The 17,366-nt window shown below is 37.5% G+C and overlaps 1 protein-coding gene across 3 annotated transcripts in view; it reads right to left on the bottom strand.

Moving 5' to 3' along the window:
• Positions 1-17,366, bottom strand: part of LOC114646619 (AMP deaminase 3-like) — a 131,213-nt gene that overhangs the window by 98,154 nt on the left and 15,693 nt on the right. For 2 of the 3 annotated variants that reach the window (XM_028794894.2, XM_051922037.1), the window contains 2 exons: positions 16,638-16,728; positions 1,199-1,293 (listed from right to left, as the gene is read on the bottom strand). In XM_028794894.2, the coding sequence (XP_028650727.1) occupies positions 1,199-1,286 (88 nt within the window). In that variant the 5' untranslated portion in view covers positions 1,287-1,293; positions 16,638-16,728. The remainder of the gene's footprint in view (positions 1-1,198; positions 1,294-16,637; positions 16,729-17,366) is intronic. The other variant, XM_028794893.2, reaches the window with a different exon arrangement.

The raw sequence follows: 17,366 nt of genomic DNA, 5'->3' as shown, positions 1-17,366 counted from the left end.
TGGATTAGGTTCCCATTCATTTGACTATGCACTTAATACATTAAGAGGATTACATTTTAATCATCTTGGTCCATCAGATTTAAAAGGAAAAGGCATTTAGACCTGGGATGCATGTGGTTTCTCTTATCTGCAAAACTTCTAGAACTGCTATTTCAGTTCTATAGTTTGGTTATCAGAATATACCAGGTATGGACTCACTAATCCATTACACAACCTGAGCTTTATGTTTTTTAATTCATATTCAGCAGTTTTTACCTAATTGCCTAATATTTTTTTAGCTTTTAAATATAGTAAATTTATGTCAACGTAAACTGCTAAATCTTTTTCAGATATTGCTTTTGTACATAGTTCAGCTTTACATATCTTGTCTTTTTAAATAATACTCCTTTTGTCTGCATATACACTATAAAACATTAAAAAAAAACCATTCATTAGGAAAGATCCTTACACTGACCAGGCAGAGAGAAGCAGATTGTGTTCAATAGAATTACAGGATAGTGTGCAATAATGCCAGCACTGTGCAACAGTAAAGTGATCCAAATCTGAAGTCAGTGATGGATCTGTCTCTGTTTTAAGTCTTGGCATCAATAGCTGATTTATCCTGGATGTACCAATAATAAGTGCTAAAAATAAAGTAGCTGAACAAAAGGAATGGTGAGTGGCTGAGTAGTCAAAAGCAATATGGAATGTCACATTTCTGTAACATAAACTTCAGGTAAGAATAATAGCTTCCTGCATTTACTTTGAAAATAAACCCTGAAACATTCAAACATGTCAAAAATACTTAAAGAATATGTGTATTATGTATTTTGTAGGGCGATTTGAGAAAATGCTGAGTCACTATTTAAGGGGTTGTTTAAATGAATAATACCATGTGAGCTATGAACTGCGGTCTGGGCCATGTTGATTTCATTACAATGTTTTTGTACATTTGGACAGATTTGAGTGAAAATATCATTGCATTTCACCTGGTCTTACTTAATTGCCTTGAGTGTAAATAATGAATCACCGTAACTAGACAACAGAAATTTCATGAACTGTGTTATCTTAACATTTTCACACCTACCCCTTGTTCAGGAATCATTCAATTAAAGGTACAGGCATGCAATTATTTAGAAAATGAGTTATCAGGTACCATAATGTTGTATTGCTGAGTAGGTGTAAAAGATACTGCTGAGGCACTTGCCATGTATCCTACCTTTTCCAAGGACAGAAGCAGTCAACTGTTTTGGGAGTATTTTCATGTCCTTCATCAAATTCCTCTTTTTCTGAAGATCCTGATCCATTTTCTTACTGTAGCAAAAAATAAAATGGAATTATCTATAGGAGCAAATTTTTTGTGTGTTCTTCAACAAATATTGTTCACAATTTCTTTCAAAATTATGGTTAATTCACCCTAGTGTAACCTACATTTCCAAGCCTGGAGTTTTAACTCCACATATGCTGAAAAAAAGCCTTTCCAGGAACTAACACAGGTTGTAAAAAATGAAAGGAAATGTGAGCACATTTAGAGGAGATCAAGTGTTATGCAGAGTAAGACCACAGACATGTTTAATAGAGTGTCTTCCACATTTATAGTCTGTTTTCCAAATTATTAAAAGTTAACTACTGAAAGCATACAGGAGGGGAACATCATTTGAAGATGTGATAAAATATAAATATTCATTCTGAAAAATCTTTATCTATAAGGTGTGTTCCAGACTATTTTGATTTCAATTTCAAAGTCATTAGAATTTGTGAACAGTACAATTACATTCTTACTGTCATTCCTATCACAGATTAGGGACAGTAGTATAATAAAATAATAACTTTATCTATATAGCACCTTATCATACATTTACAAGCAACTCAAGCTGCTTTCCACAGATTAATCACCAAAAACAATAAAAATATACCATAGTTAATATTTGGCTATTATCATTAATTAATATCACAACAATTTCTAATAGATGTTAAGTGCCCTAAATAGAAAGACAACCTAGGCATTGTTAAACAAAATTTAAACACTAAAGTGCAAAACAAACTTTAACTCTTATCAGAAACGTGTTCATATTGTTTTCTAATTAAAATCATATATATATATATATAGTACAGACAATAATTACAACAAAGACAACAAACAGAACACCAGATAACATATATAAGAGCACACATCCAGTACAGCAACAGTTTTCAGTACAAGCAGCTATGAGAAGCTTTATGCCCTCAACATAAAAGTTGTTCCAAATCTATTAGTGCAAGTGCTAATTGTCCTATACCATGTGCCAGAATTAAAGAGGGATAACAAACTGCTGTGTGGCATGACTGTGGTCTTTATTAAGGCTGTATACTTTTCTAAATTAGTGTGTATTATATATGTCTTGAATAGAAGGCAGCAGTTTGCCACTAATATTCTGTGCTATCTTCACCACCACCTGTAGTGTTTCCAGTCCTGAAATGAACAGTTGCCATACCAGGATGTTATGCAGCCAATGAGGATGTAGTATTCATACAAAAAGCTCTCTTCGGATTTAGACATCTTTGTTAGCCTGTGCAGTCAGTACTAACTGCTTCAGGACAAGCAAACCACTTCCAAAAATATGACATGGAAAAAACACCTCCCTGGCATAATGCAAGAGAAGCATCAAATGGGTATATGAAGTACATCTTGTAAACTTTCTCTCATCTGATATATAATTTTGCATAGTTTGATCATATTTTTTAATCACGCGAATAAGTCTGTTTTTATTAAATACAGCACAATACGAAACAGCAAACTAAATAAATAATAGGCTTGAAAAAGTTGAATTGCAGTCCACACCAAAGTGCAGTGATAATAGTTTGTTATCTTGCAGCAAAAATAACTATTCTAATATCCCTGTGTAATTTGTTTGCTTTAAGAAGGTAGCTTGTATTGAGTGCATGCTGTTTTGCAATGTCTGACTTCTAGTAAATTTCTATTTAGCAGGACAGTCATATCTAAGAATCACATTATTAATGTTTACTCATATAACTTGGGTATGGTATTAGCTAACTTATTGAATAGAAAAAAATAGTATTTATTATCCTTAGCCTAGGAGAAGAAGCAAAGGCTTTTATTTAAGAGGCTGAATTTTTGTTATTGTCACTTTTTGATACCATGCAGACACTTAGGAGGCTAAAGGCTGAACATATAATCTATAGAATAAAATCATATGTTTTACTATATTTATCAAATATGTGCATATAAACGTTTGCCAGAGTTCAAATGCTTGAGGAGTGCTTCAAGCCTAACAAACAATATCACATCAGTAACTATTGTTTTGTAAATATGGTCATCATTATGCATGATCAATAGCTTTACAAATTACATGTTCAATCAAATGTTATATAAAGTTGTAAGAAGTTAGGGAAGGTGAAGTTCAGGCTTGGAGAGCATTATTGTCTTATACTATATGAGACATGCCAGATTTGATTTTGAGTGTTTTTTTAACCATTCTTCCTGGTAAGTTTAACTTCCAGCCAGCCTTATAAGCATAATAATATTTATTTAAGCTTAATAATATTAAATCTAATCTAGTAGTTTATAATCTTGATAGTAGCTGTATTTGTGCAAAATCCTTTGTATTTTGTCATCAATCATTAAATATCCAATTGATCAAGAACAAATCATGTGACTCCCCTACTAAGACTAACAAATAGAACGTAGTTACATTTTGTCAATATTTTTAAATCTCTACTAAGAGCAGCGCTACTCTGTTCAGGTGGAGGGACAAGAGAAGACAGCAACCATTATGCACGTGGCAGATCCCTTCTTCAACATTAATACAGAGAAACATTTTAATTGCATAATTACATCCTCCACTCCAATCTTTGTCCATGAGGTAAACTGCAGTGGGTACAGGTGGTCTACCACAAGAAGACACAAATACTTCAGAACCAGCCTCTCAAAGGTCTTCATGATGTGAGACATAAGTGCCACTGGTCTGCAGTCATTTGTTTTTTTTTTAACAGGAACAAAGCAGGAGCAAGCAGTGGCACTTCATGAAGCCAGACTGAACAGGTAACAGAGGACACTACAAAGTTGGTCAGCATGGGCTTTAAGAACTCAAAGACTGACTCCATCTGGTCCTGCAGCTTATCCTGCGTGTAGCTTCATCTGTTGTCTCTTTACTTGGTCTTTAGTTGAGTTTAATTGGCATAAGAAAACTTGCACATTTAACTTGAGGCACTTTTCCATGTTTTCTTTTTAAGTTTGGCATTTGCTAAAATATGGCATTTAAATAAAATTAGATCTTCACTACCCATGTGACATAATTTAGCTTGCTGACAATTTGTATTCATGATATAATCTCAGGACATCATGGTGTCAGAGTGGTTATCAAAGCTATCTGCTGTGTATACTGTAGCATTTTGGGTTCAAATCCTGCATGCACCAAGTCTCTGGAGGTGTGGAGTCTGTATGGTTTCCCAATACATATAGATTTTCTCTGGAAAAACAGGTTTACTTTGACATGCCTGAAGCACGTTATGTTATTTGGAAATTCCAAATTGTCATAACAGTGTTATATGTTATACACTGACTCCCAGTCTTAGGGTTTTTTCAAGTCAAGTCAAGTTAAGAGTATTTATTGTTATTTCATCCATATACAGTAGTACAGCATACAGTGAAACGAAACAACGTTCCTACAGGACCATGGTGCTACATAAAACACAGGACAACGAAGAATCCACAACACATAACATAAAGACATAATATATAACAAGGTGCATGTGAGTCAAATGTGCAAACATGTGCAACACTGCAGAACAGAACACATACAGTATATCAGATATCAGTCCGGTCCATGAGTGTTCAGGAGTCTGACTGCTTGGGGGAAGCAACTGTTACACATTCTGGTGGCGAGGGCCCGAATGCTTCGGTACCTTTTTCCCAATAGAAGGAGTGTAAGCAGTGAATGTGAGGGGTGTGTTGGATCATTCACAAAGCTGGTGGCTTTGCGGATGCAGTGTGTGGTGTAAATGTCCATGATGGAGGGAAGAGAGGCACCGATGATCTTCTCAGCTGTCTTCTCTATCTGTTGTAGGGCTTTGCGATCCCTGACCATGCAATTTCCAAACCAGACAGTGATGCAGTTTCTTAGGATGCCCTCTATGGTTCCTCTGTAGAATGTTGTTAGAGTATCTGGTAGAAGATGGGCTTTCCTCAGCCTAAGCAGGAAGTAGAGCCGCTGCTGGGCTTTCTTGGCTAAAGAGCTGGTGTTGTGGGACCAGGTGAGGTTCTCTGCCAGTTGGATACCCAGGAATTTGGTGCTATTGATGTTTTGTTTCTACTGTTGCCATGATAGGCTCTCCTAACCCCCACCCCCAACTATAAAGTATGCTAAACAGTTTTAAGAATTTTATGATATGCTATTATCACATTTTAGTGGCAGTCAAATACAAATTTACCAAGTATTTTGTAAAATAATATTTGTTACATGAAAAAGTGATAAATATTTGATCATTTTCAATTAATATTCTTAAATTCTTTTTTGAACCTACTTCTTAAGTACAGAATAATAAAGAGCCAAATATTACCCTAGCAATAAGAACCAGCCCTGGACACAGTGTGTCAGACGACACAGCCATACACATATCAACCCTCAGTATCAATGGACACATTTAGATTTGTTAAGTAACTATATTATTAAATTACTGGGGAAAACCTGAATCCCCAGGAGAAATTCATGTTCACAAAGGGAGTGCACTCACATTTCACACAAAAGGGAATTGAACATATGATATGCTGCACCATGAAACCCTATAAAACTAATTCTGCCTTTATCTTCTAAATATTTCTTTACAATGGGGTGGGGTTCCTCGGCTATACCATAAAATCTTATATGCAACAGGTATGGATGATCAAATTTGAACAATAGAGTTTAAAAGACCAACTTTTTCCCTGGATTTCCTCAGAGTTACCCAATGAACTATGTGTCAAACTGGAAAATAATTAACACAGATAGATCAGTGTTAAAGCTGCCTATGTTTCCATTTCCCACAATATATTATAACCATGTTCCTTAAATGTTAAACAAATTGATAAGCAGGGAAGTATGAACCTAAAGCACAAACAGGTGACAAAAGATGAATCGATAGATAGATAGATAGATAGATAGATAGATAGATAGATAGATAGATAGATAGATAGATAGATAGATAGATTTCCAGACTCCTGTCTACAAATCCAAGTTTATTCATTATCTGTATGGTGCTTGCACATTCTTCCTGTGTCCAAATTGGATATTTCCAGATTCTCCAGTTTTCTCCCATATCTTGCACTGTCTGGTTGCATTAAATTGGCCTGTTATGAGTGTTAGCAGAATGTGAATGTAAAGAAGGACTGCTGTCTGAACAATTTTATTTTCCACCTTGTGTCTGATGCTACCCATAATCCTGCTCTAACTATATACAGTGGTGTGAAAAACTATTTGCCCCCTTCCTGATTTCATAATTCTTTTGCATGTTTGTCACACAAAATGTTTCTGATCATCTAACACATTTAACTATTAGTCAAATATAACACAAGTAAACACAAAATGCAGTTTGTAAATGGTGGTTTTTATTATTTAGGGAGAAAAAAAAATCCAAACCTACATGGCCCTGTGTGAAAAAGTAATTGCCCCCTGAACCTAATAACTGGTTGGGCCACCCTTAGCAGCAATAACTGCAATCAAGCGTTTGCGATAACTTGCAATGAGTCTTTGACAGCGCTCTGGAGGAATTTTGGCCCACTCATCTTTGCAAAATTGTTGTAATTCAGCTTTATTTGAGGGTTTTCTAGCATGAACCGCCTTTTTAAGGTCATGCCATAGCATCTCAATTGGATTCAGGTCAGGACTTTGACTAGGCCACTCCAAAGTCTTCATTTTGTTTTTCTTCAGCCATTCAGAGGTGGATTTGCTGGTGTGTTTTGGGTCATTGTCCTGTTGCAGCACCCAAGATCGCTTCAGCTTGAGTTGACGAACAGATGGCCGGACATTCTCCTTCAGGATTTTTTGGTAGACAGTAGAATTCATGGTTCCATCTATCACAGCAAGCCTTCCAGGTCCTGAAGCAGCAAAACAACCCCAGACCATCACACTACCACCACCATATTTTACTTTTGGTATGATGTTCCTTTTCTGAAATGCTGTGTTCCTTTTACGCCAGATGTAACGGGACATTTGCCTTCCAAAAAGTTCAACTTTTGACTCATCAGTCCACAAGGTATTTTCCCAAAAGTCTTGGCAATCATTGAGATGTTTCTTAGCAAAATTGAGATGAGCCCTAATGTTCTTTTTGCTTAACAGTGGTTTGCGTCTTGGAAATCTGCCATGCAGGCCGTTTTTGCCCAGTCTCTTTCTTATGGTGGAGTCGTGAACACTGACCTTAATTGAGGCAAGTGAGGCCTGCAGTTCTTTAGACGTTGTCCTGGGGTCTTTTGTGACCTCTCGGATGAGTCGTCTCTGCGCTCTTGGGGTAATTTTGGTCGGCCGGCCACTCCTGGGAAGGTTCACCACTGTTCCATGTTTTTGCCATTTGTGGATAATGGCTCTCACTGTGGTTCGCTGGAGTCCCAAAGCTTTAGAAATGGCTTTATAACCTTTACCAGACTGATAGATCTCAATTACATCTGTTCTCATTTGTTGCTGAATTTCTTTGGATCTTGGCATGATGTCTAGCTTTTGAGGTGCTTTTGGTCTACTTCTCTGTGTTAGGCAGCTCCTATTTAAGTGATTTCTTGATTGAAACAGGTGTGGCAGTAATCAGGCCTGGGGGTGGCTACGGAAATTGAACTCAGGTGTGATACACCACAGTTAGGTTATTTTTTAACAAGGGGGCAAATACTTTTTCACACAGGGCCATGTAGGTTTGGATTTTTTTTCTCCCTAAATAATAAACACCATCATTTAAAAACTGCATTTTGTGTTTACTTGTGTTATATTTGACTAATGGTTAAATGTGTTTGATGATCAGAAACATTTTGTGTGACAAACATGCAAAAGAATAAGAAATCAGGAAGGGGGCAAATAGTTTTTCACACCACTGTATAACCCTTAATGAAATAAATAAATCTGATGGGTATCTACTATAAGGAAAAGAGTCTTCATAAAAGTCATTAAAATGTATTACCAATGTAATCTTTTGCTTTGTTAATTACTAAACCTATTTTGTCTACAGCAGATATTGCATTTGAAGGAGAATTATCAGAGACATGCCCACTGTCAACAAATAAAAAGGAAAAGGTAAAATATAAGGTAAAACTTTGTGCTGTTCTGTGGGGAGAGATGCCAAAAGCCATGGGAATAGAAGAGAGCCAGTTAATCTATTCTGTTTAAAAAGGCAACAAACACTGGAATGAATCCAAGTGTCCAAATAAGATTTACAGCTAAATATGTACACATGACTGAAAGAACTAGTGTTCAAATAAAGGCGTTGTCTGTTAAGAAGCAACAAAATAAAAGTCTTGCTGATAAGCTGAGCTCAAAAAGGAACATTACAAATACTGCACATAAAGAATGTGCCCCGCTTGTATGTTTTGTATATGCCATTATTATTGAACAATGGCATTATATTTTAACTGGCTATTAAAATTTTAACTGGTTATTAAAAATCTTGATTTAGTTTAAATTGTAATATATATATAATTTTTGTTATTTTTTTCCATAATTAGATATTACTGAAAATAAATAAACCTGGATAAAAATAAAGTTCCAATTCCACCAACAATTTATTAATAGAATGTTGCTGTTAAGAGTTATTTTTCCACTAAACATAGCAATAGTGCCTATAACCACTTGAATAATAAAGGTTGGATTTATAATGTTATGCCTATGAAATAAAGTCTGAATGTTAGGCTGGGCTCAGAAAAAGATCCTGTAAATGGTTGTCTTAAACTGGATTGGCTTCTGTTTTACATTTGTTTTATTAATATAGACTGATTACCTTTCTACCCAAATTGGTTAAAGCACTTCCAAAAATGGATGGGTATGTAACCGTGTGCTTAAAACAAGTTGTTTTTTGATCTCATTTAAGTGCGTTATTGTTCACAGTCGTTCAAGCTTTATCAGAATTCGTGACATGTTTAATCTATAACAGCAAGATTTTGAAGTCAAGACAACAGTGTCTAAATCAGCGGAAATAAACTCACAAGAAAACAAGTGGGTGAACAAAACCCATTTTTTCTAACAAGAGCTAAATTCAGTATTGCGCGGAGGTGATGCTTTTTAGTATTACTGATTTGAATCTGATTTTTAAGCAGGTTACCCTAATGTTAGCCTCTTGTTGTTTTCTTGCCTTGCGCATTTTAAACATTTGTGTAACGTACATTCAACAAAGGTTGCGCTTACTGCGGTTAGAAAAGAATTCTTTAGTTAAAAGGTTTGCGATTATACGAACCATGAAAGGCACTATATGACAGCTCATCTAGATATCTACAAAATGCTGTATTGAGAAGTTTCGACGAGACAATTGCTTAACATATTCTTTAAATATTAGAGGACTTTAAACGATAAAAATGGAGAATGCAAGTTATTTCAAAACACTTGGATGAAGATATTTACCACTAGTTCATGTGAAAATTTCTGAAACACACCCTGTAATTAATGCCCGCTTCCTAATGCGGAAGCAAGTATACATTAATGAAAACGATTGGTTCCCTGTAACCAGCTGATAGTTCACTCTTGCAGCCGACGTTTCCTTCTGCTAAGCCTCCCAGAGATAAATTGTTTTCTAGAAGCTGGGTGCTCCGCCCGCATTCTGAAGTCTCAGTGTTAAAGAAAAGCACTTCCAACTTGATGTTTATCCTAACTGCTTTGCACGTCACGGTCCAGATATTAAATTTAAAGTGTAAAAATACTTCTTTTTAATAATCGATGTGTGATATTATTTGTACTTTTAACAACTACTGTACATTAAATCTGGACGTTTAATAAACTATTTTCACACGATATTATGTTATAGTAAGTAAATGCAACTTGCGATTGCTGAGTGCTCTATCACTCTTACTTGAATATTAACTGGAGGGATCTGGTGCCCATCACGGTAGCCTCTAGAGTCAAGTCGGGAACTAACTATGGGTATCTCTGGGCATTAACTCATAGCCGAACACATTCATATGGGACTAATTCAAAAGTGCCTATTAACCTAGCCCGCGTACATTTAGGAGCTTTAGGGCGGTAGATTTTAAAGGTTAGATTATTGTGTTCATATTAACGCTCGTATTTGTATAGTGGTGCAATTTTCATAATTTTGGCTATGTACGCCACCACAATGGATTTTGAAATTAAGCAATCATTATGTGATTGAAGTGTAGACTTTCAGCTTTAATTTAAAGGGTTTGCCAAAAATATCTTATGCACCATTTAGGAATGACAGACATTCTTCTGCATAATACCCCATTTCTAGGGGATTAAAAGTATATGGACATTTGACTGACCAGCTGTTAAATAGCTAGGTGGAAGCAGTTCCCTCATTATGTCATTGACTATTAAGCAGGTCAAAGGTCTGGAATTGATTACAAGTGTGGAATTTGCATTTGGAGGCTGTCACTGTGAACTGTGTTACTGATTTTAAAGGAATTCAAAATAAAGGCTGATAAAAATGTAGATCTTGATTTTTTAATCCAGTGCCTTTGGGTAGTCAGCTTACAAAACACGATTTAGTTTTTTCTATTTGCTTTTTTACATTTCCTTTGCCATGTGCAAAAAACTACTGCATGTAAAATCATGTTTTACTGCAATGTTGCACATACATTTAGATACTGGGCACAATGTGTAATGCTGTGCGTACAATTCACACTATAATTGGAAATGTGTGTATGCACAAAAAAATTCAGATGCATAAAACTGTGTATGCCAATTTCCCTTTATGCCTCCAAATGAATATGAAATTTAACGCACGTGCATGCGTCTACAGCCCCGTCCCACGTCCTTCCAGAAATTTTCTTATTTGAATATAAAAATTAATATAAATAGACCCTTCCATTCAGTATTTTGTTAAAATACAATGGCACAAGCACAAGATAGATTTTTGTAGCATTCCCCTAAACCATGATACTGAACAATCTTTGTTTTCAGATCTTTTGAGAGTTACTTTGAGGATCCCATGCTGTCACTCTTCAGAGGAGAGTCAAAGGGACACATAATTTGCAATTGACCACCTTAAATACCTTTTCTCATGATTGGACACACCTGTCTATGAAGTTCAAGGCTTAACAAGCTAATCCAACCAATTTTGTGTTTCAAGTAATCAGTATTGAGCAGTTATTATGTATTAAAATCAGCAAAATTTCAAGGGGACCCAAATTTTTGCACAGCCAGTTCTTCACATTTGATTTAATTTCATGCAACTAAATACTGCTTCACTAAAAATCTTTGCTCGGAAAACACCCCAGTACTCAGATGTTCCTAGGAAATTGAAGACATACCACTGTTATCTTTTTTGTTGAAAGAAAATTATTATGCAGACTGAGAGGGGTTCCTAAACTTTTTCATGACTGTTTATATATATATATATAAAAAATACTGTATATATATATATATGCCATATATATATATACAGTACAGTATATATACAGTATTTTTTTTGGGTATATATATATAATCTTCATTTGGATCTTGATCATTGTTTGTCCGCGAATTCACTGCCTTGTGTAGTGTTCCTGCTGTGTTCAGTAGAGGGCAGTAGTGATGGAGGAGGAGAGGAAGTGAGGGGAAGGATCGTTGGATGAGGTTGGAGTGTGGTGATTAAAGAGGATTGAACTAAAGGAGACTACGTGCTGTTTGTACTGGCTGAATACACAACACCTTGGTTGTTACTTTTGTTTACAAACACTGTCGATAGCACTCTTTGTGTTTAGATCTGGCATCGACACCTGCTTCGTTTTTTGTGTTTCTATCAACCGTCGTTGGCAGCACTTCGTCCAAATTGAATGTTCACCCACTTCTTGGAGTCGGCAGTCAGAGTATATAAGTCGGGCACACTTCTGTGATTTTCCATCAGTCAGCGTTTGGAGTTCAAGAAAGAAGCATTGGTTCTTCCTTACTCTTTGGATTGCCACAAAGCAACCTGCGAGATTGGAGAAAGGTTGAGAAGAGATCGTGACAGGAAACGACAGCGTCATGAAAACGAGACGGACTGTGAACGGAGAGAAGCAGAAATGCTCCTCCACCACCACATAATTACTATTCGGACAGTGATTCAGAGTAGGCCATTCCTATTGAATCAATGTCCAAGGGTTTTGTTTTCTACTTTTGTTTCCCTTATAAAAAATCATAATGCTGTGCGACTAAGGGCCCAGCTTTTTTTCCCTGTTTAAACAGGGAGCCCTTCACAGACAACTTTAACATGCGCAATGTAGTTGGGCGCACATGGCTAGTATATATATATACAGTGTGTATATATATATATAATATGTATATGTGTGTGTGTGTGTGTGTGTATATATAAACATAATGTCCCAGAGGTGTTTTATTGGATTTAGGTCAGGCGAGCATGGGGGCCAGTCAATGGTATCAATTCCTTCATCCTCCAGGAACTGCCTGCATACTCTTGCCACATGAGGCCGGGCATTGTCGTGCACCAGGAAGAACCCAGAACCCACTACACCAGCACAGGGTCTGACAATGGGTCCAAGAATTTCATCCCGATACCTAATGGCAATCAAGGTGCCACTGTCTAGCCTGTAGATGTCTGTGCGTCCTTCTATGGATATGCCTCCCCAGACCATCACTGACTCACCACCAAACCGGTCACGCTGAACGATGTTACAGGCAGCATAACATTCTCCACACACACAAACTTTTACTTATTAATATTTAATCACATTAGGAATTGTCCTGTGTTTAAATCAGAGGCCAGGTCTGTATAGATTTTAAACATTTTTACCTGCTTGAGGTATACACATTAGTTTAATTAACCCTGCTTAGGACCATGCATATGTATGTTTCCTTTAACAAATTAGTATCCTGTCCTGGAGTGGCTCCTGCCTTGCACCTGATGCTGTTGGGACAGGTGCCATTTCCTCTAGGATCCTCAACTGGATTTAGCCAGTTTGAGATTGTCCTGTTATGAAGGAACCAAAATTTAAAAAAAGCCTATAAAGACTTATAAACGTTTATGTTTGTCCTTAGTGCACTGTGTTTTTGTATTATTTTGTTAAATGGTTTTATGTAGGGGCGGCACGGTGGCGCAGTGGGTAGCGCTGCTGCCTCGCAGTTGGGAGATCTGGGGACCTGGGTTCGCTTCCCGGGTCCTCCCTGCGTGGAGTTTGCATGTTCTCCCCGTGTCTGCGTGGGTTTCCTCCGGGCGCTCCGGTTTCCTCCCACAGTCCAAAGACATGCAGGTTAGGTGGATTGGCGATTCTAAATTGGCCCGTGTGTGCTTGGTGTGTGGGTGTGTTTGTGTGTGTCCTGCGGTGGGTTGGCACCCTGCCCGGGATTGGTTCCTGCCTTGTGCCCTGTGTTGGCTGGGATTGGCTCCAGCAGACCCCCGTGACCCTGTGTTTGGATTCAGCGGGTTGGAAAATGGATGGATGGATGGGTTTTATGTAATATTGTATGTTTTATTTTAACTGTACTGTAGTTATTTATGTGTAAAGAACTTGAACTTGTAAATGCTCTATAAAAATAATTTATGCTAAACTACTGATATGACTGTTCTTTGCAGGTAGATATTTTCCTAGAGCAGCTGAATGTGATACTAACTGGAACACTCCAACTTGTCCTCCTTTTTAAAAAGTAAAAACCGTTTCCACTGCTATCCAGCTCAAAGGTGTTATCCTCATCTTATGCTTTAGCTGAAACATCCAAGCAATATTAGGTGGCACTAACATTTATGGCTATGGCGTTGCGATATTCCTGTACACGTGTTGAGATTTTCTTGACGTTTGTCCTATGTATACAGCTGAGCAAAAATTGCATGGAATACTATAAACTGCGTTTCGTGTTTCGGCTGTCGATTTCTTGTTTTTAGCATTAAACAGGACCATGCGCAGATTGTTGGTGGGTTTATGTGCTATTCTGATGCCCCACTTGGTCAGGGTACGTGCCGTGCCTTCTGACACATTATGGTGATATGGGAGTGAATGCCAGGTGGGGTGGGGGTTCTGATTTACGTCGATTGTATGCTGATTCCTTTGGCGTCTGCTGTGTAGACTCCGATTAATGAATGATTTTGAGTATCCGTTCGAAGTGAACAGTTGAAACAGCGTCTCTCATTAATTTTTGTTTCCTTGGTATTACAATGCGTGTGGACTCGTTTAAATAGGGTTTTCACGCAGCTCCGTTTATGAGATACCGGGTGGTTGCTGGCGTAGTGTAGGATCTTGTCTGCGTAGCATTGTTTGCGTTAAACACTTGTGGTCAGGGTGGCGTCACTATTTATTTTGATGTAAATGTCCAGGAAGTTGATGTGTCGATTGTTTTCTTTTTCCATTGTGAACTGGATTGCAGGGAATATTGTGTTAATATGATTGAAGAACTCATTCAGCTGGTTCTTTCTTAATATGACGAATGTGTCGTCTACATAGCGTATCCAAATTTTGGGTGTAATCTGGGATAAAGCTATGTTTTCAAATCGTTGCATTACCAGTTCAGCTAGGAGTCCAGATAATGGTGATCCCATCGGCATGCCTTCTTTCTGTGTGTAATACTTGCCGTTGAAATGAAAGTGCGTTTTTTGGCAAAGTGATATTAGGTGCATTATGTCTTTGATGGACAGTTTGGTTCTTGTCTCTATGGTGGGGTCACTATCCAGTTTCATTAGTAATGTTTCTGTGGCCAGTTGGATCGGGATCATGGTGTATAGCGATATAACATCAAACGAGACCATGATCTCGTCCTCGGCGATGGATACGTCATTCAAGCGCTGTAATGCCGACTCCGCGCTGTTGACGGAATAATCTGAGTCGTCCGTTAAATGTTTAAGTAGTTGGAAAAGTCTTTTTGACAAGTTGTATGATGGTCCGCCTATTAGGCTAACCACTGGTCTGTATTTTAGTGGTGTTTTGTGTATTTTTGGGAATCCATAAAATTCCGGGCAGTTAGCATCATTGGATTTCATTTTGTGAAAGTTCTGTACATCCAGGCGGTTACCATTTCGGAGTTTGGTCAGAGTATAGTTTATTTTATTCTGTGTGGTTTTTGTTGGGTCGTTATTTAGCTGTTGATAAGTATTAGTGTCCAAAAGCATTTCTTCCATAGCTGTGGAGTATTGTTCTCTGTCTAGGATAACAGTTGCGCCTACTTTGTCAGCTGGTGTAATAATAATGCTGTTGTCATTCCGTAAAGATCTTAGAGCTTTCTGTTCACTTGCCAGAATACGTGTGGTTGGTTGTCTTGTGTGTAGCTGGCTGGCGACGTTGCATCTTATTTCTTGTGCCTGTTCTGTTGGTATTTTTTCAGTTGCTAAGATATGTTCTAACGAACCGAGGAAGTTCATGTTAGATGCGTCCCTATAATTGAATTTTAATCCTCTGGAGAGAATATTGTGTTCTGTGGTGGAGAGCCGTCTTTTGGATAGGTTGTGTACTCCAGATTGGGGGTTGTTCATATGTTGATTTCCAGTGAGTTTACCCCATTTTTTGTTGAGTGTATCCAAGTCTACCATAAAGAGAAGACTGCATGAAAGTAAATACAGAGGGCGCACTGCAAGGTGCAAGCCACTCATAAGCCTCAAGAATAGAAAGGCTAGATTGGACTTTGCTAAACAACATCTAAAAAAGCCAGCACAGTTCTGGAAAAACATTCTTTGGACAGATGAAACCAAGATCAACCTCTACCAGAATGATGGCAAGAAAAAAGTATGGAGAAGGTGTGGAACAGCTCATTATCCAAAGCATACCACATCATCTGTAAAACACGGTGGAGGCAGTGTGATGGCTTGGGCGTGCATGGCTGCCAGTGGCACTGGGACACTAGTGTTTATTGATGATGTGACACAGGACAGAAGCAGCCGAATGAATTCTGAGGTGTTCAGAGACATACTGTCTGCTCAAATCCAGCTAAATGCAGTCAAACTGATAGGGCGGCATTTCACGATATAAATGGACAATGACCCAAAACATACAGCCAAAGCAACCCAGGAGTTTATTAAAGCAAAGAAGTGGAAAATTCTTGAATGGCCAAGTCAGTCACCTGATCTTAACCCAATTGAGCATGCATTTAACTTGTTGAAGACTAAACTTCAGACAGAAAGGCCCACAAACAAACGGCAACTGAAAGCCGCTGCAGTAAAGGCCTAGCAGAGCATTAAAAAGGAGGAAACCCAGCATCTGGTGATGTCCATGAGTTCAAGACTTCAGGCTGTCATTGCCAGCAAAGGGTTTTCAACCAAGTACTAGAAATGAACATTTTATTTCCAGTTATTTAATTTATCCAATTACTTTTGGGCCCCTGAAATGAAGGGATTGTGTTAAAAAATGCTTTAGTTGCCTCACATTTTTATGCAATCGTTTTGTTCACCCCACTGAATTAAAGCTGAAAGTCTGCACTTCAACTGCATCTGAGTTGTTTCATTTAAAATTCATTGTGGTAATGTACAGAACCAAAATTAGAAAAAAGTTGTCTCTGTCCAAATATTTATGGACCCAACTGTATATAAAAAGCAATGCAACTTGATTAGTTAAACTATGTGAGACTGATCCAATTGCTTACCTGGAGTAACTTTTTTCTCTTCTTACTTGTACTTTTCTGTAGCCTTTGTAGTCTTTGGCTTGACCTGAACTTTAACTGTATTTCAAACACTCTGCAAATATAAAATATATTACAGCTTGTTTAGCAATTTTTAGGTAATGTCATAGTTTTTTATGACAAAGGTCATTGTTTTAATAAAGTGGTGTTCTAACTTTTATTGATATATCTGCCACATAATTTGTTTCACATATATGTCTAAGTAGATTAAGTAAGAGCTGTCAATTATAGTCATTATGTACCTGTAATTATTAAAGCCTTTGATTGGTTACAGTTTAGGAATGACTAATCTGGTTATATGATGTATTTATAAATGCACATGCAGTGCCCAGTAAATTTAGGTATCAGTACTGTATAGCTCTCCAGTCTGCATGTAACAATAAAAGTGCTTCCTGATTTAGTTACTAAACTAAACAGAGACTGAAACTTATTTTTTGCACAGGAGCAAGATGAGAACCAATCTTGAATCAGGCACTAAACTGTAACAGCGTATTCTTATGCACAGACTTGCTCACCAACACAAGGCCATTTCAGAGAAGCCAAACTGCCTAATATAGATGTCTTTGGGAGGTGGGAGAGAAAAAAAGCAGAATATCTGCAGGAGCCTCTATGCCTAAATGGGGAAGACATGCAAACTCCAAACACAGGCAATATCTGGGCCAATACTGCATCACAGGACTATGGATATGCAGT

The sequence above is a fragment of the Erpetoichthys calabaricus genome, chromosome 2, assembly GCF_900747795.2.
Source record: "Erpetoichthys calabaricus chromosome 2, fErpCal1.3, whole genome shotgun sequence".
NCBI classification, from domain to species: domain Eukaryota; kingdom Metazoa; phylum Chordata; class Cladistia; order Polypteriformes; family Polypteridae; genus Erpetoichthys; species Erpetoichthys calabaricus.
This window is presented reverse-complemented; position numbering and strand designations above follow the sequence as displayed.